Here is a 26243-nt window from a genome sequence, read left to right on the forward strand (position 1 = left end):
ACCAGAAGTTTACAGTAGTGTGTGTGTATACTCTGTGTGTGTGTGTGTGTGTGTGTGTATATACACACAGTAGTATATACAATGTATACTTAGATGGTAAGATTATGGGTGGTATTTATATTTTTAGCTTTTTTGCTCATTTATATTTTTTAACTTGAAGTCTTTTCTTTATACAATCTAATTTATCAAGAAGGGTCAGATCGATAGTGGATGATCCCAAATGGTCATCCAGCTCAGTGCCGGTCCACCCTGGCATCCTGGTATCCTGACCAGGTGGCCCCTTGCTGGTGGGAGGGCGGGGGGGCTGTCTTGTGCACGACAGGATGTTGAGAGCATCCCTGGCCTCTCCCCACTGAGATGTCAGTGGTACCCTAGCCCCTACCCTCCCAGTCACGAAGATGTCTCCGGACACTGCCAAACATCCCTGGGAACCAAATCATCCCCGGCTGAGAACCACAGATCTGGCTCAGAGGCTCCTAAGGTCACTTCGCTCTGCAACTGGCCCCAAGTACTCCGAGATTCCAGTAGTAACTCAGTTATAGTAATTTAAAATAAAATTATTTATGCACGTAACTAGCATAAAAGGCTTCCTTTCACAAAAGGCTTAAAACTACTATGACAAGGATAAAAGCCAGCAAGAATTTGGCCAAGATTTTAGGTATTCCCTCTCCTCATGTCAAATCTGGTCCATCTTACCATCGTTCAGAGATATGTTAAAAGTCAAATAAAGGATTAAAACTGGTTTCAGTTGCTTGTGAATTTTAATTATCCAAACCAGGCTGTTTTGCATTACTCCAGTTCTAGACAAACGAAAGATCTGGTATTACAGAAGGATTTTGCCTCCAGTATGTGTACAAACAGAGCAAAAAACCTCAAACCATCTAGTTGTGAATGCAGAAAGGTCAGCCGACATTTCTCAGGTCTACTGGGCGGAACAGCCATTCCCTGAGATGAGTGGGAAGCCCCGCAGAGCGGGCCGGGCAGGAAACGTGAATGAGGACCGGGACTGGGGGCTGTGTGTGTGTGTGTGTGGGGGGCGGGGAGTGGCCAGCAGTGGGACTGGGGAGGCCCAGACAAATACCACCATCCAGGAGTTTGAGAAGAATCCAGTATGTCCGCATCTTTCAATGTATTTAAGAGTGAGCTCTGATTTTTATCTAGTAAACTCTTCCTGTTTTAAAGTGTTGGCGAGTGACTTCATTAAAAACAAACAATAAGTTGGCTGAAATAAAACGTGTCTGTGGCTTTCCACCAGCCTGCTGGCCTGCGGTCTCCCTGCTGCACAGCGGGGTCCCGACAGGCCGCCCCACCCAGTGGCTCTCTGCCAGGTCTGGCAGTGAAGAAAGCTGCTCAGCTACAGCCAGTGTTTCTCAGACTTCTCTGACCGCGCACTGTTTTGGGGTAATGCCAGGCATATCCAACTCAGGAGCACATCCTTCGGAGCGTACCCTGCTCTGTGCATCAGGCAAGATGAGGGAGCAGCATGAAAGGTGAAGCACAGTTACTTTTAAGGTGGGGGAAGCAGTAACACCGGTTAATTTACAACTGACATAAAAATATTATGACATTTAGAAGCAAAAGGGTTTGTAGCATCATGAATAAGAACAGACATCATTAAGAGAGGTAAGGAGGTTACTTTAGGATACATTCAACTGCAAATGTGTTGAGCATATGACAATAAGTAAAAACTTGGAGACTGAATAAGGATGGGAAGAAACCCAAAAACCCAGAAATTTATTGCCTATAACACTAAGACTCACTTTGGTCTGAACTATAGTACATCTACAGGGGATAACAAGGAAACGGAATTCTTGTCAACCCCAGAGATTAACGATTTACACAGGTAACACTTTGAGAATGGAGCTTAAATGGCACATGGTCACAGTGGGTCTGTGGCCACCATTTCCAAATTCCATCACATATATATTTATTTTATTCTCACCCAAGGACATTTTTTTCATTGCTTTTAGATAGACAAGAAGGGAGAGAGAGAAACACCAATGTGAAAGAGAAGTGCTGATCAGTTACCTCCTGCACGTGCCCAGATGGGGGATCGAACCCACACCCAGGTATGTGCCCTGATCAGAAATCGAACCCACAGCCTTTCACAACAACCAACCCACTGAGCCACACTGGCCAGGGTGCTCGTATATTTTGATCAGCTCCTAGCTCCTCAAAAGTATAGAAATGGAATGCAGTTGTGTCCCAAAAGATTACTGAATCTTCACTGAGCAGCAACACGAACAAAAGAAAAAAAATGAGGTTTACCACACAAGCTTCTCTTGCTTGGTGTACTGATGGGTCTTTCTCCAGGACGGACTTGTAGTCCTCCAGGGCTTCGTCGAGCTTGTCAGTGTTCTCGTACAGCTCTGCCCTCCGCAGCAGGGCCCTGATGTAGCTGGGGTTTAACTGAATGGCTGAAACCGAAGAGGTCACTGTTACCATGAAGGAAGAAGGCCTATACATCCTCAGCTATATCGAGTTTCTTTTCTTAGGAAAAAAAGTGTTTAACTGATTGGTTTTGAGAGAAAGAGAGTAGAGGACAGAAAGAGAGCAGGGGAGAGAGAGAGAGAGAAACATCGATTTGTCGTTCCACTTAGTTATGCATTCATTGGTTGATTCTTGCATGTGCCCTGACCAGGGACTGAACCTGCAACCTTGGCATGTCGGGATGATGCTCTAACCAACAGAGCTACCTGGCCAGGACTCAAGTTCCTTTTTTAACCAGGGTGAAAACCCTCAGGTGAGACGCATTAAAAACTGTCCCATATGACTGGTAGTAATGAACTCCGACATGACCCCAGAAAGCAGCTGTGCTCTGCCAAGAAGGTCTGTGGACTGAGTGGGGCTGTGTGCGCGCCGGGGTGGGGCGAGGCCCACCGCACAAACAAACCGCACCAGTGTCAGTGTGTCCTGCCTACGGTACCATGCACGTCGCCCATAGCGACTGCATACAAGCACACGGATAAGGGTTCAACCAGATCCAAGCACAAATCTGGAAAACACTCTCTTCCCCCTCCTCTTACTTCCTTGACAAGGCTGCTACACTCAGGGCTACAGCTGGAAACGAACCGTCTCCTAGTGCACACCCTGCTAATCAAGCTCACCAGGCATTTTCTCATCATTTGGTTACAAGAGAAAGGCACTCTGAAAACCCAACTTTTCAAACCTACACATCACATACAGATTATGGTTGAACACCACCTTCTACATGACACAGTACATTCAGACTTAGTTCCAGGCCAAGAGTATCAGACCAGAAGCAGTTGGCTAGATTCTAATGTATTAATGGTTTCATTCAGATGCTATGAAGAAGCACCAGATATAAAGAAAAGAGAGCCCTTGTAGAGAGGGTGACAGATTAATCTAAAGAATAGAAAACAGAACCTATGAGGGTTCGACTTGACAACATAAGGTTCTTTCTAAACCCATCTCTCAAAGAAATTATTATCCCAAGAGAGGAAAACAAAAAAACACAAATTACAAAAAGTAATAATTAGCTAGAAAAGCTCATGAGTGAGTGAGTAGTAAGGCGCAAGGAAAAGTGATTACGTGTGCTCTCTCCACCAAGCTGGTTAGAAAGGCAAGGAAAACTGTCCTATCACACTTTTGAAAACCAAACAGTCAACAGTGCCCCTAAGTCTGGGTGTCTCCATGTGTTGGTGGGATGAAAAGACCCAGAGAGAGCTCAGGTGACAGATGGCAAAGTCCAGACTCTTTTTCCCCCTCTTTTTTTAGAGAGAGGGTAAGGGCGGGAGAAAAAGAGGAAGAGAATCATCGGTGTGTGCAATTGCTTGCCTCTTGCACGACTCCAACTGGGGACCTGGCCTGCAACCCAAGCATGTGCCCTGACTGGGAATCGAACTGGCAACCTTTTGATTAGCAGGCTTGTGCTCAATCCACTGAGCCACACCAGTCAGGGCAGAAGCTTCTTCTATAAAGGCCTCAGAGGAAGGGGATCCTGACTGAGCACCTCTGTTGATTTAGCTGAGGTGATGCTCTTGGATACAAACATGTAACAAGAACAAAAAGTTGTACCTTTGCTGCAGTCACTGATGGCCATCTCTTTCTTGTCCTAAAAAAAAAAATTAAAAAATTCTAACATTAATATGTGTCACCCTAGTTCTGTCATAATGGCCCAAAGCTCAATGATGTAAGCCGATGATTAATAACTGCTTGTGGAGATGCAGAATTCTCTTCAAACAAATCACATAAAAACATGCAACTTCCAAGCTGAAATTCAAACACGGTGACAGCGCTAACCTGAAAGTTTTCTGCCAACAAAATATTCAAGTAGCTTCTTCCTCAAGTGTCTTTCAAGATCGTTGTCATCGATCCGTTAGATCTGCACGATGCTTCATGTCAGAATGCTGACACTGAGAAAACTTTCGTCAGCGAACAGGACAGATGGCTGGTCCACAAAAAACTGGACTTAACTAGTAACCCTCCTCTTTGGCAAGCTGACCCAAAGTGCTACCTTCCAGCGAGCACACCGACGGCACATCCACAGCGGCAGTGTGGCTCGTCGTGCAGTCACAAGCCTTACTTTATCGGCGGATGGAACAAACTACACAGCCACCCCCGGGTCTAACTTGCCGGGTCTAGAGAGCCTGGCGCCGCAGAAAGAACGCTGGACGTCCAGAGAACTCCGTTCCAGTTCCAGCTCTGATGGGAACCTGCCCTTTAACCCCTCCTGCTCTGACATGCCTATTTCCCCCAAATTAGTGTTCTCCACCATTACAGAAACGTTAGTTCAAACAAATGTCCAATACTTCCGTGATGGCTATTGTAGCACATACGAAATATTTTGTACAATTTTTAGAGCAATGTGCTGTACCAAACGGAATTTTAAGATTGAATCAGAAACAGTTCCAGGATGGGGAGTGGATGCTGAACCGGTGCAGGGTGTCCTTTCGGGGTCATGAGAACGTTCTGGAACCAGATGGTGATGGTGGCATAACATGTATAAATGTATTTAATGACACTAAAATGTATACTTTAATATACTAAATATATATTATTAGTAAAATGTATACTTTGTATACATTAAAATGATTAAAACAGTCAATTTTATGTCATGTGTATCTTACTCAAAACAAACACAGAAGGTTCCTGAGTCATCTGGGAAACACTAATTTATCTCTTCCAACGTTCATCATAGCAATTCACATATTAAAAGCTCTAATAAGTACTGTAGTAAAGAAATTTGTATAACTTTGTATAAGTTATACTGATTTCCCCAATTTATTAGCTTTCTATACAGCTAGCACTCAAAATCCCATATTTTAAAGCTTCTGAACTAGGAGTGAATCTTTACATGTATGTGTATGTCTGTTGTAGTGGTATTACCTCTGTGAATAAACTCAGAATTGGTCTTTATATTGTTGCAACACATTAATTCTGGGAAGTTTTCAAGTTTCTAACTTTAGAATCTTCTTAAAAATATAAAAGAATGAAACTTAAAGCACTTAAAGCAAATAACCACCACCCACCCCACTAGCAGAACTAACCTCTGTCAAAGGAAACGGTCACAGCAGCTCTGCCCTGGGCTCCCCTCAGGCGTGTCGGAGACCGTGCACACGGCCCTGACTCAGGCGCCTGTCCACCATGCTAGGCCAGCCCTAGCGATATCGGTGACTCGGTGCCCATGGAAACAAAGAACCCCGAATCCCAGGAGCCAGGTGGGTATGGAGCATTTTCTCTGACATTCAAGGTGTCATTGATTCCATTTAGCAATGACAACTTCCAGTCTGAGAACGTGGCAAGACGGCTCCAAGAAGCAAAAGCAAGAGATGAGAATTTTCCAAGCTAAGTGTAAAAACTGTTAGGTGTGAATTCTGATTGATAGTGAAATAATTAATGAGTATTGTTTTAAATAAACTTAATTGTTTCATCACCCCTAACACGATACCTGTTCATATACTCTAGAATTATTTCTTCTCCAGTGCCACATGAATCACCCCCAAAATACTTCACTTTGGGGACTAAATCCAGTAACAAAACATACAAGTTCAGGTTTAAAAACCCACCTATCTGCATGTCCAAGCCTTCAAACACCAGCCGCCGCCCCCTTTTTTTCTTCAAACCTGGCTATCCAGAGAGCCTTTGGTGCAGGCACTGGAGAATTTCAGGCAACATCAACAACGAAGTGATACAGATGCTGATCTAAACAAATGGCACAAGACCACTCCACCCACTCTAGGGCTCGCCTCCTGGCTGCTTGAAGCCACGTTGAATAACCTACCCTTTGCACTTGGGACACAAGTAGCCATAGTTAAACAAGTGTATTTGCCCCCCAAATTCTCACATTTCAATCCAGCATAATTTACTGTGTTGGCTAAACAGGAGATCAGACAAGTCAACTGGAGATCTAACTTTTAATAGCAACACAGTACAAAACAAATGTAACTATACTCTTTCTTACTCTACATTCACCCTGCTTCACCGGGTTCTCCATCCTCTGGAAAGGCAAAAGGCTCCTGAACTTCCCGAGACCTACTTTGCATTTAGGGGCACCTCTCATCCCAACTGGTGGACCCTTCTCCCCACGTCCGTACTTTCAACAGAGAAATCAGAGTCTCAGGAATAAGCATCTTGAAATCCAGGTTTTAATCAGTGTTTCCCTCTGGGTCTCTGTCTAGGATCCCAGAGGCCCAGCATGAGCCGTGTGGCTTTCCAGGGTCTCGCAGCACTACTAGGGTCTTGGCTTCATTAACCTGCCCTGGTTTGGCAGAAACTTTGCCAGTCTTCTTGCCATGAAAGTGTCCAGCCAGCCACTTTAATGAAAAATGCTAACAGCAATCTGACTCAAGCTTTTCAAAATACATTTCTATCTCTCCTATGCCCTTTTTATCAGAGAAATATATGGGCAGGAAAAAGGAGGCACCAACATTAAGGTCCCATGCTAGTTTTCAGGGAGAGGCTACCGTGCGAAAACACTGCAAGTTCATGTGCTTGTTTAAAAAAAGGCCAAAGCTACATACCTGTTTCATCCTTGCAGCAGCTCTGTTGGAAAAAAGAACAGACCTGTCCTTCTGGAAACAGGATGGGCACATCTGAAGTGCGCGACTGTAAGCACTTTCAGCTTCTATGTAATCTGAGGATAAGGTCAAAGGTGAGAGGTCATTATGATTTTATTCCTGACATTCCCATACTCCAGAGGATCTCAGAGTGCACGGCTTTCCACTCACAGTGCAAAGGACACCACAAGAACACTCTAAATGTTCAGCTTCCACTTAATGTATCAACCTAGTGAGGGGCTTTGAGAGGGGATCTGGACACTGGGCAGGTGAGACAGACTGAAATCAGTGGCCTGTTGACTAAAGCCCTTGGAAGAGAAAGTGGTGACCAACGTATATATTCACTGACACAACAGAATGACGGTCAGAGTCCTGAAGGAAAACTGCCTACTGACATCCTTCCAGGTTGGAGATACTCAGTACTAAAGTGCAAAGAGTTATGTTTTCAACATTGGAAGCATTCAGTTCTCTTAGAACAAAAGAAGTAATGACTGCTAAACCAGGATGTAAAAAAATTTTTTAACCTGAAAGTGACTGGGGGAAAGTATCACTACTCCTAGATTCTTAAAGCATCCACACTTTACGACATGACGAAGGCTATCAGAAGATTAAACAGTTTCCTTGAATTAACAGAATGAACCCAGCTTACCATATTTTGCCATGTATAATGAGCACCCATGGTTTTGGCCCAAACTTTCAGGAAAAAAAATATTTTGTTTTAATTTTAATTCATTCATTTATTTATTTATTTACATTTAGATACCCTTTTTGTATTATAAAGAAATTTTAGCATTTATTTTTGAACATACAGATATTGTTATTGCTTTGTAGAGTTACACTTTTAATGCATAAGCATAAATAAAAGAATTAAAGCATTTATATAGATAGGGAATTAGTATTAAACATACAAAATGCATGTCCTTATTTTTCCCTCAAAAATTTGGGCAACAAAGTGCCCATTATACACAGCAAAATACAGCACTCCTAAACATATGTGTGAAGTCCGGAAGGACAAGAAGAGCACCTCTCTACTTACATCACCAAAGAGAAAGGGCCGTGAAAGCCCCCCAGGTACAAGCAAAGCTCCCCACAAGGCCCTGCTGCAACCAACAGGCTGGGTTTTACAGCACTGCCCACGGGGGGTGGGGGGGGGCTGTTTTTATAGCAATGCAGCAAAGAGCCTTTTAACATTCCAGGTTAGACTTTTCCAAAGCAACAGCTGCAGTCTTCCCTCCCTATTTTGGGATTTACAGGCAGTGGATTACAGAAAAAGAAGAACTACTATGCCTGTGCCGTGAGACACAAGCTCACTGGTTCCTGTCAGCTGAGAACAATTCGAACCGGGTAAAAAGCAAAATTCCAAGGCGTGGGGAGGCAGTGCTATACTGTTAGCAGTTTATTTGGTAGTTGATTCCAAATGCTCTTTGGGGTTTCTTCACAGACTCTGTAGAAGAACGAGGAGCCAAGAGGAGCAGACACCAGTGCGGAAAGACTTCTCTTACCTCCTTTCTTAAACTGCTCATTTCCTTCCTCCTTCAGTCTAGTGCTTTCTTCTCTCCTTTTCTAAGAGAGACCAGAGAATCACGTAACTTGTCACAATATTATTTTAAGTGAATGAAAAGGTCAGCTTTCTTTACACATCAGGCTATTTAATAGGCAGAAACTTGACTTTTCAGAACTGGGTCAGTTCTTTCTAAACCTCTAACATAAAAACATAATCATCTGCTAATCATCAACTGCATTCTTGATTGTGTTTAAAACAGGAAACCTGGATTTCCTATGTTTCTATCTTTTGCACGAATGGTAATTCAGGTATTTAATTTCTATTTACTCAAACCGAAACTAAACAATATACTCACTAGTACACATACCACTGTGAATTCAAATTCTGGATCTGCTACTTATTAATCACACGATCTTGGACAACTTCCAGATCTTTCTGAGCCTTACTTTCTTCTTCTAAAAAGTGAGGCTTTAATACACTTTTGGGTAAACGTAATAATGTACACATGACAAGGTCCATCTAGAAAGTATCCAGCCATGTAATATGAAAAAGAGACGTTTATTGAAGAAGATACAAGAAACATTGTACAAAGGACAATGATGCCTCATAGTCCCCTTCAAAGTAGGCACCTTGGGACCTCACACACTTCTCCCAATTGCCATCAGCCATCCTATTGTATTTTCCTGAATCTCATCGATGGTGTGAAATCTCTTCCCTTTCAAAGGTGATTTTAGTTTTGGGAAAAGCCAGAAGTTGCAGGGCGCCAAATCTGGGCTGTGGGGGGCTGAGTCACCTGAGTGATTTGCTGTTTCACTGAGAAACTCTGCATAAGACATGATGCATGAGCAGATGCTCTGTCATGATGAAGCTGCCAATCACCAGTTGCCCATAGCTGCGACCTTCTGAATCATCCAAATAGTTTCCACAGAGCAATGTTCAAGCTTTAACACAAAACTGGATACAGATTCATTGTTCTACTTGCTCAGTCATTTTTAATGCAATGGCCACACAGTACACATGCTCACTCAAAGGTGTCTACCACCCCCAATGACTAGTACAGTGAAGTTGTCATTGTTCATGCATGCTCATTCCGGTCTACTCTCCTTGGCTGCCAGGTTACATCAATGTGGGCAAATTGTTCTTGTTATATTACAATGGTTGTTGGGTTGTTTCTGGACAGACGTGTAAAGCTCCCAATACAGTGACTAGCAAATAAGGGCTCAATAAATATGAGCTAGCTCTTCCGGGAACGGTATTATTAGGTATTCACAATGGTTCAGCGTTTGACAGACCGTCGGAGGCTGTCCTACAATATAGCCTCTAACAAAACTAGGCTGTCCCAAACCCCTGGCAATAGAATCGTTTACCTTTATACCAAAAAAGTCGGGAAAGCACCAAAATCTGCATGTGGCGCGTGCCCAGGCCGACTTCAGGGGGTTTGTGCTGTGAGCCCTGAAGGTCTAATGAGGTTGTCTAAAACGAAAAAACTTGCCAGCAGGGCCTACGGTGGACCCATGTGTACTAAGTGTGTCCGTGACAGGATCAAGTGTGCTTTCCTTACTGAGGAGCAGAAAATTGTTGTGAAAGTATTGAAGGCACAAGCACAGAGTCAGAAAGCTAAATAAAAAAAATGGAGCTTTTCTGAGTAATAAAAATAATTAAAAGGCTTAAATAAATATGAGCTATAATTCTTCTATAGAATAAGTCATTTATACTTATTTAGCTACAGTTGTGGTTTACGTCATGAAGGTGGCACAGGTATGATGGCAGAGTGCATTATGGGGGACGCACCTCATCTGCAGGGTCAGGGCAGTACGCTGTTAGCAGGAGAGCACAAGGAAATTCGAGGAAACCCAGATAAACAAATCTCCCGTTCCTCAGTTTCTTCTAACTGCTCAGAAACACACAGGAGGCCGGCCAGGCACCCACCACACTCAAAGACAAAGTGAACGTTACTCGGCAGAGCAGAGACGGCACACGCCCTCAGCCCCCACGTCTGCGCAGTACGGCACGAGCAGAGCAGAACCGGCGGGCGGGAGCCCATCTGCCGCTCCCTTCACACTCGAAGCTTCGGACTACATGCGAACTTCAAAGGGAGGACGTACAGTTAGCAGGGTACTGCATGCACAGGAGAAGCCTGGAGCCCAAACAACTGGTACTCTTAAGATGCAAGCAAAAAGACTATCTTAGGCAACATATTTTAAGGGGGGCAGATTTGCTGGAGAGATATGGGGTGCTCGCAGAATCAATGACAGGCCTAACGTATAAGTTTAGAAAACAGGCAAGACAGACTCAAGGCAGCTCTGTTAAGTCGAGATGCAAGGTGACATTGTCTTGTAGTGGAAGAATCTGGCCAAGTCAGGCTTGTAACAGTAGCAATGAATCCTAACCATTCCCCTTTCTTTGCTCCAAGTTCAGTGTTTATCAGAAGCATCAAATGAGCCAACTGTAGGTCACACACCTTGGTAGTCAGAGAATGGAGTGAGGGAGATGGGGTACTGTCACTCAACAAGATTACAACAGAGAAGAATTCCTCCAAGCATGTAGGGGTGTTGGATGCACAAGCCAAGAAAACCCCACAAGAAATATAATTAAAAGTTATCTCAACCCCAAATAGCCAAAGCAACCTTGAGAAAGAAAACAAAGCTGGAGGCATCATGCTGCCTAATTTCAAACTTTATTACAAAGCTATGCTATGGTAAGTAAAACCATATAGTACTGGCATAAAAGACACATAGGTCAATGGAACAGAGTGGAGGATAGAAATAAACCCAGGCATACACAATTAATTTATGACAAAGGAACCAAGAATGTACAATGGGGAAGGGACAGTGTCTTTGATAAATGGTGCTGGGAGCCCTGGCTGGTGTGGCTCAGTGAATTGAGTGTCAGCCTGGGAACCAAAATGTTGCCAGTTCGATTTCCATGCCTGGATTGCAGGCCAGATACCCAGTAGGGAATGCATGAGAGGCAACCATACGTTGATTGTTTCCCTCTTCTTCCCTTCCCCTCTCACTAGAAATAAATAAAATCTTAAAACAAAACAAGCAAACAAGAAACAAAACCCATTAAGCTGTCTTTAAAAAAAAAAAATGGTGCTGGGAAAACTAGACAGCTTTATGCAAAAGAATAAAACCAGACCACTATCTCACACAAAAATTAGCTCAGAATGCACTAAAGACTTGAATGCTACATCTAAACTCCCAGAACTCCCAGAGGAAAACACAGGCAGTAAGCTCCTTAACAGAGGTCTCAGTGTTGATTTTCTGAACCTAACACCAAAAGCAAAAGCAACAAAGGCAAAAAAAGAAATGGGTCTACATCCAACTAAAAAGCTTCTGCACAGCAAAGGAAACCATTAACAAAATGAAGAAACAACCTACTGAATGGGAGAAAAGACCTGCAAATCATTTATCTGATAAGGACTACCATCCAAATATATTTAGAAAACTCATACAAGTTAATGGCAACAAACAAACCAACAAACCACAATCCAATGAAAAAATGGGCTGGGCACCCAAACATTTCCCTAAGGAAGACACACAGATGGCCAACAGATAGATGAAAAGATGTTCAAGATCGCCAGTTATTGAAGAAATGCAAATCAAAACCACAATGAGACATCACCTCACATTTGTGAGAACAGCTGTTCACAAAAAGACAAATCAGTGCTAGAAAGGATGTGGAGAAAAGGGAACCTTCTTATACTGCTAGCGGGAATGTAAACTGGTGTAGCCATTACGGAAAACAGTATGAGGGTTCTCAAAAGAGTAAGAATAGAATTACAATGTGATCCAGCAAGCTTGTGGGTATCTACCACTAAAATCTGAATAACTTGTATTCAACCCCCCAAAAACACTTATTCATAAAGACATATTACCCGTGTCCACTGCAACAGTATTTACTATAGCCAAGAAATGGAAGCAACCTAAGTGCCCACCGGCAGATGAGAAGATGTGGTGCACATATACAATGAAAACGACTCAGACATAAAAGAGATGAAATACTGCTATTTGCAACAACATGGATAGACCAAGTGAAATAAGTCAGAGAGGAAAAAAAAAAACAACTGTACGATTTCATTCATATGCGGGATATAACAAAAAGCAACAAACGGCCAAACGAAACAAACTCACGTTCACAGACAAGAGAACGGTGGTCAGCAGACAGGAAGGGCGAAGTGGGTAAAGGGGGTCAAATACACAGTAAGGGAAGGAAACTAGACTTCGAGTGGTACACATGCAAGAGTATATGGATGTTGAATTATAATGATGTATATCTGAAATGTAACATTTGTGTCACTAACCAGTTACCCCAATGCATTCAATTTTAAAATTACAAACAACTTCAATTAAGGTAAGAGTAAAACCCCATAAATATTAGGAGGGAATGTATTCCACTAATTTTAAATTCATACACATATAATGTATCACTATTCAATCAAGTTTTAGTAGTGAAATGAAAAGTAGGTTTCAAAGCAAGGTAATATGTTACTCAATTAAAAGAGAAAGTCAGATGATCTCATGAATAAATGCGCCACAGGTCTTATTAAAGATCTTTAATATATTTTTTTAAAAGTTATTGCAAAAACAAAATTCTTTGGAGAAAGGCGACTCATCAAATTAATCAAGTTTGTGTCCATCCTTTAAGAAATTTCAATGTCTTCTACTTTAACTCCAATTCAAGACACTTTCTGTCTATAATCTGTTCTCCAGGGCCGGCTCATCGCAATGTTCCATGGCCACAGAGGATCCCTCAGCCTACCAGATCAGGCTCTCGTGAAGTGTGTGTGAGTGCATGTGTGTTAAGAGTTTCATCATTCTTTAGTAAATTTAGAACATTAAGATCCCAAAGGGCAAAGCCTAGATCCAAGGTACACCAGAGGGAATTACTGGTTAAGGGCGAACCTGAGCAGCCAGTCTGAGGAAGGTCACAGTATCTCTTATTAACTAGGACTGAAAGTTAAACTGGCAAAGGGAAAGGCTCTAGGACATATTTCTAAGGCCGTCTATTCTCAGGAAGGCATTTTATTTTTTCGGCTGACGATTACAGCTCAGTGACCCATCGAGCACTAAACACTGGAGAGGAGCTGCTGCTTCCACAGATTGTGTAAATTGAGGCCTAATGCAGTTATCAATATCATGCTGAACATCTCCTTGGAAACAGCTAAAAATAGCACTTTGAAGAGAAAGCTGCACTATCTCCCAGCTGTGCCAAGAGACTAACTTGATCCCAGTGCAAAGACTAGGGTTTATTCTGCGGCTGGAACACAGTCTTTCTCCAAAGGACGGCAGCATACTGCGTAATGCTACTGGAATCCAAGGACAGATTTTACAGTGTGTAAGTCTTACGTACCATGCTGAGTGCTGGGTGCAGTCACACATAAATGAGCGCCGACTTTCTGCAGCACCATCAGGTGCAACCCTGCCCAGGCTCCAGTCTAATACAGTTAGGAGCTCTCCTACAGGCCTCGAGCAACGCCTCTCCACACACTTCAGGGAGGCCTCGCAGGGAGGCATCTGCTCTAGAATCCTACTTCTGTAACAATGGGCACCAAGGAACTTGGCAGGGCTCTCTACCCCTCCCTCCTCCCCACCCCTGAAAACTCAGGGGAAACAATGATGTTCTGCATTGTAAAAATCATCACCGGCAGTGTCAAGGGAAACCCCAGACAGACAGTGCCCTTGATGAATGGTATACATATATGTGTTCTCTCTCTCTCTCTATAGCTAGAGATAGAGGCAGAGATTTTATTAGTTTATTTTTAGAGAGAGGGGAAGGGAGGGAAAGAGGGAGAGAAACATCGGTCAGTTGCCTCTTCACCTCCAACCAGGACAGGCATGACCCAGGCCTGCACCCTGACCAGGACCTGGGGTGGTGACCCCAGCATCATTCACGCTGCGGGATGATGCTCAACCGAGCTACTCTGGGCAGGGTTAAGTGGAGTGTGTCAACATTTATTACCATGACCACAGGCTTTTCAGCCTGGTAGTCAAAGTTCAATATAACTTATACCACCATAGCATTTCACAGCTTACAATCCGCTGTCCTATACATTATTAGCTTATTTGCTTTTCAAGACAATTCTAAGAGGTGGGCATGGAAGTATTCAGCTATCCATTTTACAGGTAAGAACATCGTTAGAAATCTCTTGTTCTTTGTATGACATCAAATTTCCAGCCTACTCAACCTTAACTCCTCTTACTACCCTGCACAACCAAGTCTTCTCTTATCAACAGTCTGATCTCTGTCTCTCAAAACTCACCGTGCTTAGTCTTCATTCCCCTTTTTTGCTTATGCAAGGAATGCCCTTGTTTCTCTTCCAAATAGACAACCTAACATCAATTGTTAGAGATTTCAACACCCCACTCTCAGAAATTGATAGAATTAGACAAACATACGGAGAAATACACACAAGACAATGTACAGCTTAACACATTGCTGTAAAACATTCATCCGCACAACCACTACTGAAAAAGAAAGAGAACAAATTGTCAGAACCTCAGAAGCTTCTCATGTGCCCCTTTCAAGTTCAAAACGCTCATCTCCCACACCCCATATCCAAAAGCCGCAACCAAACACTCAATTCATTTTTCGTAAGTTGAAGGATAATTTATGGACAATTGACTGAGGTTAGCATACTTCTAAAACATTGCAGAATCACGTATGCTTGACACCTTGGGGGTAATGTGTTCAAAAATGACTTTTAAGAGATCTTAGAGGTTGCAGACCCCTAAAGGTATTTTGCAGTCTCTATTCATGTTGAATTCTGACTTAACAGCTACGGCTAATACCTTCTGGTTCCTTTAATGTGCTAGCCGTTTAATCCTTACGACTTCATGAGGCTGGTACTATTATTATCCCAGTTAAATGATGGTTAGGACAGATGTGTCTAAGCTTTCACGTTCTTAACCACACAACGACTCACTGTCTTCCACAGTGTGGAACTGAAATTGCAGGAAGAAGTAACTGAATAAGGCACAGAAACGGCTGTAAAAAGGTAAGTACACACTTATATGCTTCACTGTCCTAAAGAAAGGTAATTTATTTCCAGGGAATGAGTTTTTTGGACCACAGGGTAAAAGAATTTTTGTATTACATGGGAAACTGTCCTTAAAGATGAAAGAACTTTGAAATACTCTATTACAAAAAACCATTCAACAGTGTGTTTCTCTATTAAAAAAAAATTATTGTGCCCTGGCTGGTATGGCTCAGTGGATTGAGCACTGGACTCCAAACCAAAGGGTCACTGGTTCAATTCCCTGTTGGGGCACATGCTCCCACAGGGGCCCACTGGGCCCACTGGGCTGTGGGCCAGGAGTCCAGTTGGGGGTGTGCATGAGAGGCAACCACACATTGATGTTTATCTCCCTCTCTTTCTCCCTCCGTTCCTGTCTCTGGAAACAAACAAGTCTTTTTAAAAAAAAATATATATATATATGTTTTATTGATCATGCTATTACAGTTGTCCCAATTTTCCCCCCTTTGCCCACTCCCTCCCAGTGTCTCCATTCCCTCCAGCAATCTCCCCTCCCCTTAAGTTCATGTCCACGGGTCATGCAGTTAAGTTCTTTGGCTTCTCCATTTCCTATACTGTTTTTAACACCCCCGTCTACTTTGTACCTACTGTTTATGCTTATTCCCTGTACCTTTCCCCCCATTCTGTGCCTTCCCCCCTCAGCTGATAACCCTCCAAATGATCTCCATATCTATGATTCTGTTCCTGTTCTGCTCGTTAGCTTAGTTTGTTATATGGATTCAATTATTGAGAGTTATGAATATGGATTCAATTACTGAGAGTTATGAATTTATTGCCATTTTAATGTTCACCATGTTGATCTTTTTCTTATATAATTCCCTTTAACATTTCATATAATAATGGCTTGGTGATGATGAACTCCTTAAGCTTTACCTTGTCTGGGAAGCACTTTATCTGTCCTTCCATTCTAAATGATAGCTTTGATGGACCTACAATCTAGGTTGTAGGTCCTTACTTTACATCACTTTGAATACTTCTTGCCAGTCCCTTCTATCCTGTAAAGTTTCTTTTGAGAAATCAGCTGACAGTCTTATGGGCACTCCTCTGTAGGTGACTATCTGCTTTTCTCTTACTGCTTTTAAGATTCTCTTTTTACTTTAACCTTTGGCATTTTAATTATGTGTCTTGGTGTTGTCCTCTTTGGGTCTAACTTCTTTGGGACTCTGTGCTTCCTGGACTTGTATGTCTATTTCTTTCACCAAATTAGGGAAGTTTTCTTTCATTATTTTTTCAAGTAAGTTTTCAATTTCTTGCTCTTCCTCTTCTCCTTCTGGCACCCCTATGATTCAGATGTTGGTACATTTAAAGATCTACCAGAGGTCTGTAGGCCTATCCTATTTTTTAAAATTTTTTCTTTTTGATATTCTTATTAAATGCTTTTTCCTACCTTGTGTTCCAAATCATTGATTTGATTCTCAGCTTCATCCCCTCCACGGTTGGTTCCCTATAGATTTTACTTTATTTCACTTACTGCAACCTTCATTTCTGCTCGAGTCTTTTCTATGCCACTGAAATACCCAGTGAGTTCCTGGAGCATCCTGATAACCAGTGTTTTGAACTGAGCATCTGATAGGTTGCTTATCTCCATTTCACTTAGTTTTTTTCTGGAGTTTTGTTCTGTTCTTTCATTTGGGCCATATGTCTTCGTCTTCTCAATTTGGCAGCCTCCCTGTGTGTGTTTGTGTATTAGGTAGAGCTGCTTTGACTTCTTGTCTTAGTAATATGGCCTATTGTAGACTAGCACACCTGTTAAGTTGTATGGGGCAGAGCCCTCGGGATGCCAGGGTGGGGAAGTGTGTGTCACTACTGTTGCTCCGTGGCGGAGGGCTTGGAGGGGAGACAATGCTTCTGGCCTCTGGAGTTCTGCCCAGGAGGAAGATGTCTCCTGGCACTCACCTTGATGCCAGTCACTTCACTTTCTCCCCGTACGCTACTGGTGCCCTGATGCTGAATCCCAGAGGGGGCAGGTCTACTGAGTCCTAAGTCTGCTGTGAGCCCTTTAAGAGGAGTCTCTTGAGAATCCTGCAATTTCTTCTGCCACCCCAACACCCACCAGTTTTTACAGCCAGAAGTTATGGGGACTTATCTTCCTGACACTGGAACCCTGGCCTGGGTAGTCTGAGCTGGGATCCCTTATTCCTGAGGTATCCCTCCCAATTTTTGTCCACCACATGTGGGTGTGGGAACGCCTGTCCCTGTCTCCACGCCTCTCCGTCTCCCTGCTCCTCCTACCTGTCTGGATGAATGTGCTTCTTTAAATCCTTGGTTGTCAGACTTCCACACAGCTTGATTTCTAACAATTTTGGATGATACTTATTTTGTAGTCTGGGTGTATTTTTGCTGTGGTTGTGCATGGAGGAAGGGCATGCTTACCTGTGCCTCCCTCTTGACTGGATGTCTGTTTCTCTACTTCTCAAACTTTTAAATTCTCCAATTATCTGAATGGTGATCCAGTCTGAGTCTAAATGAGGTTCTTTATTTTGATATCAGTGCCATTATACACTAAGTTAGGCTTTAAATCATAATCTGACAAACAGGTAGAGCTGAGCACTTGGAAAAGGGTACAGACTTCGTCTTAGATGATATTAAAATTTAGTTAGATTACTGAGGCAAAGATGACTTTTAAAGATGGTTCTGGGACAACCTGGTCATTTGGGAAAGGGTAAAATTAGAGCTGTATGTTTAACACCATACACAAGAATAAACTCCAAATGGATTGGCAAGCTACGTGTAAAAAGTGAAACCATACAAGTACTAGGAAAAACCTAAGTAAATCCCACTTTCACCTCAGTGTGTAGAAATGGCTTTCTAACTGTACTCAAAATCCTAGAGAACCCCAACTGATACAACTTTAAATCCTGGTTCAAGCTGGCCAAGTGTCAGAAGGTGGGCCTCTGTCCCTCTGTCAGCCATAAAGCACCACTCTCCACCACAGACCTCTCAGTGCGGCAGCTGACTGGGGACACTCCCTGGACTTTGGGTCAGTGAATACAACAAAAACACACTTGACGTGGTGCTCACACGTGTATGTACCTCCTATTGTTATTAAATGATAAGACCTGGCATTAAATACATTTAAAAATATTCCCTTAAATAATCCTGCAGTGAGCATGTGTTTAATAAACAGGGGAAAAGCCATGAGGTTAACATCAGCAATGTCCATGTTGTAAACCTATAAGCGGCTCTCTGCTGCCCACTGCAGCTTTGTAGAAGAATTGCTACAAAATAAAACAGCATAAACATTTAAGTCCAGCAGAGTCGCCCAGAGATCAATCGCATCTGGGTAAATGGAGGGTTTTAAAGAGGCACACACTTGTTAAAGGGGCTGGAAAGTGGAGGCACTTGCAACAAAACCCGCGTGAGCACAATGCAGGTGGGATGAGAAAACGGCACACTGACAGGGCTCAGGACAGCAGCCTTGCAAATTATTCCGAAAGGGAATCCTTCATCATAAAAATTAGCAAAAGCTCGAGCTTTTTCTGAAATCAGACATCACCTTCATTCCACTGTAGACACTTTGTCCTTTCCACACATCACTTCTAGAAGCCCATCAGGAAGTCTGGAGGGAGGATCTCTGGATTTAAGCTGTGGTCGGAACCTGACTCATACTAAGGCTGATCAGAAAGATTTTCTTATGAGGAAAGATGATGGATCTTTGAGGATTAATCTTGAAAACACTTCCTTGTTTCTTACCTCAAAAATTCTATTTCCCAAAACTCAATTTAATAGAGATACATTTCCTCCTTTTGGTACTGCTTAAATTCTGCCCCCAAAATAAGCCCTTTTAGACCTTGAGCAGAGGTGAGGGTTAAAGGAAAACGTACTATTAGTAAACTATCCTTCTGCTGTCGGATGCAGTCAGTACACCGGTTAGGCCATCACTTTACTTCACTTTGGAAGTTTAGTCATCAGTGTTGTCTGGCCCTCTGGCTCCTCAGTGTGGCCACAGTTCCACAAAATCAATTAATTTGCTGGAGTGGCTCACAGAACTCAGGAATACAAGGGACTCACTCGCTACTGGTTTAGTATGAAGGGTACAACTGAGGCACAGCCAGATGGGAGAGATGGGGGAGACTCTCCAGATGGGAGACACAGGGCAAGATACACGGGAAGGGCCACACATGCCCCTGCGTGGGTCACCCTCCGAGCACCCCCAAGGGTTTAACAACTCCGTTCTCTGAACCCCATCCTTTTGGAGTCATAATGGAATCTTCATTAGGTAAGAAGGACTGACCAAATCATCCCTCATTAGTGATTAACTCAACCTCCAGCCCCTTTCCACCCTTAAGGGGTGGGAGCAGAGTAGGGCTGAAAGCTCCAAGCTGACAACCAGACATCTTTAGAGGCTTTACAAAAGTCACCTTGGTGACATTAAGTTAGATGTGGCTGAAAGGGGACTGTTACGAATAAAACACACCTTTCCTTTACCTCTTCTTACTAGGACATTCCGAGGGTTGTAGGCACTCTGTGCTAAGAACTAGACAAACACCAGCTATATATTTATTATGAATCATATTATCACATCTGCTTAGTTCATTTAACACTACATTACAGGCGTTTTTCTATGTCATTGCCATGACTTATCTCCTTTTTAATGAGTTCAGTGTACACTACTGCATCAATATGCCAAATATATTTAAATACTCTCTAACATTATTTCTAGTTTTCTAAATTATGACGCTGCAACGCATCTTTCTATATCCGTGTGTGCATGTTTTTAATAACTTCCTTAATGACAAGAGAATCAGAGGTTTAAAGCTGTTCTGTCCAATGCAGTACCTGCTAGTCACACATGACTATTTAAATGAACTAAAATAAAACATTTAAAATTTCAGCCTCTCAGCCGTAGGAGTCACATTTCCAGTGCTCGCCAGCCACGTGACTGTTGAAATATGGTAGTGGAAGGCCAGGGGCTCCCATACCGGACAGTGAAAACACAGAGCATTCTCATCACTGAAGAAGGTTCCACTGACAGCCCTGGTTTACGGAAAAGTTCACATAAAAATGTGTTCCCTGTATCCCATAAAAATGATGTAGCAATGTAAACTCCCAGCATGAGTCCTTACATCGGCTTTTTGCCAATATCAGATCAATGTTCTGATAGATGAGACATATGGTTTAATTTACATTCTTAGAAAGGCTAGAAGTCTTTTCACATTTTTTGGCCATTTGTGCTTATTTTTGTTGCTGAATTATATAAACTTTGTCTATTTTGAGAGTCAAGTTTAAAGATACCCTGTTCCCAATGACCTGTACAACCTAACCATGTGTAGCAAAGAAGCTGTTTTGCTGGTTTCCTAATGAGCATTTCACAAAGACATTTATCAGGCCAGCAGAAAAAGGGCTGACAGAAGGGCACCACAGTTAGGTAAAGGCAGCCTGCATTCTCACGGCTGTTTTCTTACAGTGGAGTTGATGGTTTACATTCTCTATAAAATAACAGTGGCTATCATTGCAGGAGATATTGTTACAAACTTTTATATTCTAAAAGTGATTACATTTACCGAAAAGTCTGGAACAGGAAAAACCAGCCCGTGGGACAGGAATCAGAACAGTGGTCCCTGGGTTGGGAGAGGAGTGAATGGGCAAGTACACAAAGGGAGTTTCTGGCCGGATGGAAGTGTTCTCTTTCCTGACAGGGTGTGAGTTACACAGGTGCACGCAACTATCAAAACTCAATGAACTGTACACATTAGAACAGAAACAGTTTCGTTATACGTAAATTATAAATTTTTTAAAGTTTAAAAAGTATTGTGCTGTTCAGAATATTTAATTGATGGGCAATAAAAATCACTTTAAATATTTCTGGAACTTAAAATGTAATTTCCTGACCGGGAGACACGAAGAAAAGTTTTGTTAAATTGGGAATGGCGTGCAGAGAGTGTGTAACACCTGAGCCAAACCACTTGGCTGTGAAACCAATGGCACTGTAGAAAATTCACTGTAATATCAGCAAAATATATTAAGGCATCAGAAAAGCTTTGCTACCATTTAAAAATTTTTCTAAAATGCCTGCATCAGTGATAGGCAAGCTGAACCAAACACTTTCTGGAAAATCATTTCCCTGATGTTATCAAACATTGATTTAATCTTCCAAGTCATTTTTTTTGAAGTCATTTTTGCTGAATTAAGTTTCTGAACTTGGCTCATTTTTGCCCTTCCCCCTCCTCTTCTGGTGGCACACAACTAGCACAAAAGCTAACATAAGCTTGTTAAAACCAAGAGATTCAATAATGACAAGCGCCTAAGCAGAGACAAAGAGAAGCCACTCCGCTCATCCCCTGCTACCTGCCTGCCCTCTCCCACTGCCGCTGCACATTCTCCCACTGCCGCTGTGCGTTTGTTACCCCAGCCCATCACCAATCCCTCACAGCCCGGTCAGCGCGGCAGTTCTTCAGAGGCTGAGCTACGAATCTTGTTCAAGTTCTCTGCACACAAGCTCAGACATCATGGTAACTCTTCAAATGACCTTGCTTATGAGATCAGGGGGACATGTGCAGGGCACCAAGACTTCTGTCTCCAAAAGAGAAAGCTTGCCTTGTGAAGGATGAGGCCCCGAGACAAAGAAGCGGAAGGTGTACATTTTCTCGTGTGTATGTTTCATAAGGTGTGTGGTGAAGACAAAAAGAAAATACAATTAACATTTTAAGCTCAACAGCTGGCACATTCTAGGTACTTAACAAATTATAGCTTCTACCACACACAATTCTGGTCCTTGAGAACGCTGTATAACTGATACAAGCCCCAGCCACTCCTCTCTGTAACCAAACCACCACCAAGATATCCAGGCAGTCATTTTTTGCTAAGAAGGGCTAATGCAAACAGGCAGCATTCTCTAAAACAAATCCAAAACAATGTCCATTACGTGAATTTCAGCAGCCAACCATACATGAAGTCACAAAAAAGCTAAAAAGGCATATATACAGGTTAGAAAATAATTATACAAGATGAACATAAGAAATCAAAGTCGGAGTTCCAGCCAAGATGGAGGGAGGCATAGATAGAAACCCTTTGCTTCCTCACACAACCAAAAGGAGGAAAAAAACAATCTAAAAATCAAAAAACCACCACGAGTGCCAGAAAATCAAACTGCATGGAAGTCCAACAACCACGGAATTAAAGAAACAATCAAACAGAACCACCAGACCAGTAAGGCAGCAGACCAAGGGGGCAGGGCTGGCTGTGCAGGAGTGGCTGACTTAAGGGGAAACTGAGACTCAGGTGGCTGTGGACTATGGCAGCCAACACAGCGGGAGAATCTCCCAGTCTCACACACGAGAGTTCATTGGAAAGTGCACTAGAGATGAGCAGGCGACCACACTGTTCCCTCTCTGGCCCCTCCCCCACAGGCAGCACCCACTGGCAGCAACCAGCACAGCAAAGAGGGTTGCCCTGCTCAGGTGACTACCGAAGGCCCTGCCCCCTTACAATTTATCAGGGGCTCCGAGCAAAGAAATATGGCCCAAATGAAGGAACAGTGCAAAACCTCAGAAAGACAGCTAAGTGAGGAGGAGATTGCCAATCTATCTGATGGAGAATTTAAAGCCCTGGTGATCAAAATGCTCACAGAACTGATTGAGCTTGGTCGAAAAAAGAATGAAAGATATCTTAAAAAATAAGCAAAATATTCAGGGAACCAACAGTGACAGTAAGGAAACCAGGATTCAAAGCTACAATTTGGGACAAAAGGAAGAAATAAATATCCAATCAGAATGAAGAAACAATCCAAAGAAATGAAGAGAGGCTGAGGAATCTCTGGGACAACCTGAAAAAGGTTCCAATATCCGAATTATAAGGGTGCCAGAAAGAGAACAATAGCAAGAAATTGAACACTTACTTGAACAAATAATGAAGGAAAACTCCCAACCTGGCGAAGGAAATAAGACTTTCAGGAAGCCCAGGAAGCCCAGAGAGTCCCAAAGAAGTGGGACCCAAAGAGGAACACACCATTGCACATCATCATTAAGTTACCCAAGATTAAGGACAAAGAGACAATCTTAAAAGCAGCAAGAGGGAAGGAAAGAGTTACGTACAAAGGAGTGCCCATAAGGCTATCAGCTGATTTATCAAAAAACCAAATGAACAAACAAACAAACAAAACCTAACCGGCAAGAAGGGGCTGGAAAGAAGTACTCCAAGTCATGAAAGGCAAGGACCTACATCCAAGATTGCTCTATCCAGCAAAGCTTTCGTTTAGAATGGAAGGGCAAATAAAGTGCTTCCCAAGATAAGGTCCAGATAAAGGAGTTCATCATCACTAAACCATTATTATATGAAATATTAAGGGGACTTATCTAAGAAAAGATCAAAAACATGAACAGTAAAATGACAACAAACTCACAACTACCAACAAATGAACCTAAAAAAATAAAAGCAACAAAAACTAAGCAAACAACGAGAGCAGGAACAAAATCAGAGAAATGGAGGTCACATGGAGGGTTTTCAGTGGGGAGGGGAAAAATAGGGGGAAAAGGTACAGGGAAGAAGAAGCATAATTGGCAGGCATTAAATAGATGGGGAGAGGTCTAAAATGGTACAGGAAACAGAGGACTCAAAGAACTTATATGTACAACCCATGGACATGAACTAAGGGGATGCTGGAGGGTTGGGGGGGGTGCAGGGTAGAGGGGGATAAAGGCGGAAAAATTGGGAAAACTGTAACAGCATAATCAATAAAATATAATTTAAAAAATCAAAGTCCACAGAAAAATAAATAGAATTGTTTTTTGCTAGGCAGACACATTCTATGCTTCCCTCTCATGCTACTGATTTATCTCGGATGCATCCCTACTAAATCAATAAAGACACAGGTGGGCAAGTCATTCTTAACCACAGATGAAGCGGTCTATAACAGGGCCAGCCACATTTACTCACTTTAAAAAGCAGTGTACGTGGCAGGTCATGCATAAGTGAAAAAAAAAAATGAACAAACTACTTACCTGTTTCTCTTCATCTGGCATATTTTTTTCCAGTTCCATCAGGTATTCTTCATCCAGCTCAGAGGAATTCACACCATCATCAGGTTTGTCCTCAACCTTGCCCACACCTGGCTCCTCCTCAAAGGAGGCGCTGCAGTCATGAAAGTGCTCCTCTTCTCCCTGGTCCTCCTGCGGATGAGCCTCAACCTCCCTGAGCAGCTTGCTCTGGGGCTGGTGGTCTTTGGTATGAGAGACGGGAGGGACAGCACACTCTGCTTCCTGGGGATCTGTAACTTTCAAACCATTGAACAGGTCCTCTGGAACCCCGCCATTTTCTGACTTCTCCCCCATGCTGAATCAGTGAGGGAGATGAAGATGGCTCTGGGAAAGGAGAAAACACGTCTGGCAATGGTGCTTATGTTAAAAAACAATCCTATCACGTTTCAAAACACACCCTAACTTCCTTTCATTAGAATTCACTATATTAGGATATTATGAGTCCATAAATAATGCCAAACTGATATCCCTTTCAGAAATTCTTATCAACAAAAGAGACCGATTTTAACGTGACTCTTCCACTTACACTGCTCGCATTTTGTCGGGATAGCAAGAAATAGGCACAAGCTAAAGCAATGCCAAGATAAACGAAACGACCCTAATCTTTATTCAATAAGAAAATACTTCTTGTCTTTCTAGCATCACCACACGAAGGTCAAGAATAAGTTTCTGATGGCGCTCAAAATGCAATCGGTGCCCAGTGATCATTAATTCCACCCAAATCCGTTAGATAAGCCCATGCCGGTTATACTGGAAGGGGAGCCCTGGCGCCGGTGCTCCAAATCAGGATCACCACGGGCTTTAAAATCAGACATTACATTAGGCACAGCATAACACCTGGAACGCTTTAGCCCGGAGCTTAGGTGCCACAATTCTGATTTATTGGTTTGGTGTTGGCTTAGGGCATCTGTATTTTTAAAAGGCGTCCCAGGTGATACTAATATACAGCCAACTGAGAACCATTGCGCGAGAAGCTGAGTCACACCGTCACAGCCCCACCCCTCTGGTCGCAGCAAAACCACGCCAGCGACCCTTGGGTCCCGACAAGAGCCCAATTTCGCCCCAGCTCGTCCCAACCAAACTTAAAACAGCAACATTTAAATAGGGAGACTTCACTTGCACAGCAATGTTTTGCTTCTCGCCGCTTCCAGGCCTACTGGAAGAACGCAGTATTTGAAGGCCCCAGGATAAAGAAAGGGCCGCCCCGCGCTTTCCAACAGGTCGTACCCTGGCTGCGCCCCCCAATGCCAAATAGAAACACCCAGGTGGTTCCTCACAGGTTCGCAGCTCCTCTCCTCTTCACCTTCCTAGCCTCCGAGATCCTCTTACTTCCGCTCGGTCAAGTGCATTTCCGTCGGCGCCGGCCAATGGCGTCGCTGTTGGCAGAGCATCCTGGGAAATGTAGTGGAACGGCGCTTCGTGACGTCACGGTACGGACTGCAACATGAGTGACGGTTGCCATCTTGGGTTACGGCAAGACTCCGCGTTAGGACACAGAAGAAAGGAACAGAGGAAGGCTGTTTCTATAGTGTTCCTTTTACTCCTTCACTCCGGCCTCTCTCATTCTAGCAGTGTATAGAAGAATCCTGAGGATAAACCTTGTCCAAAAATAAAGTTTTCCCCTATAATGGTCTTCAAAGTGTGCCTTTCAAGAGGACATTATGAAAATATTAGGAGTATTTGGGGGAAAGTTTATTTTACTTGGA

At 43.0% G+C, this 26243-nt stretch overlaps 2 protein-coding genes across 3 annotated transcripts in view; one reads left to right on the top strand and one right to left on the bottom strand.

The window, feature by feature from the left end:
- Positions 1 to 25983, bottom strand: part of TTC1 (tetratricopeptide repeat domain 1) — a 31070-nt gene extending 5087 nt beyond the window's left edge. The window contains exons 1-6 of one of the 2 annotated variants that reach the window (XM_045829386.1): positions 25815 to 25983; positions 24502 to 24861; positions 8522 to 8582; positions 6984 to 7096; positions 4039 to 4075; positions 2269 to 2417 (exon numbers count right to left, since the gene is read on the bottom strand). In XM_045829386.1, coding sequence (XP_045685342.1) covers positions 2269 to 2417; positions 4039 to 4075; positions 6984 to 7096; positions 8522 to 8582; positions 24502 to 24831 — 690 coding nt within the window. In that variant the 5' untranslated portion in view covers positions 24832 to 24861; positions 25815 to 25983. Of the gene's footprint in view, positions 1 to 2268; positions 2418 to 4038; positions 4076 to 6983; positions 7097 to 8521; positions 8583 to 24501; positions 24862 to 25764 lie in introns of both variants that reach the window. The other variant, XM_045829392.1, reaches the window with a different exon arrangement.
- LOC123812622 (60S ribosomal protein L34-like) lies at positions 9795 to 10181 on the top strand. Its single transcript, XM_045829402.1, has one exon. The coding sequence runs from the start codon at positions 9795 to 9797 to the stop codon at positions 10146 to 10148; it is 354 nt and encodes a 117-aa protein (XP_045685358.1). The 3' UTR covers positions 10149 to 10181.
- Positions 25984 to 26243: the final 260 nt, after the last annotated feature.

This window comes from Phyllostomus hastatus, unplaced genomic scaffold, assembly GCF_019186645.2.
Source record: "Phyllostomus hastatus isolate PE091 unplaced genomic scaffold, TTU_PhHast_1.1 phas_contig_150, whole genome shotgun sequence".
NCBI classification, from domain to species: domain Eukaryota; kingdom Metazoa; phylum Chordata; class Mammalia; order Chiroptera; family Phyllostomidae; genus Phyllostomus; species Phyllostomus hastatus.

Bases quoted from the DNA above. Each gene is read 5' to 3' on its own strand.
- LOC123812622 (XM_045829402.1), top strand. From the start codon at position 9,795: ATGGTTCAGCGTTTGACAGACCGTCGGAGGCTGTCCTACAATATAGCC.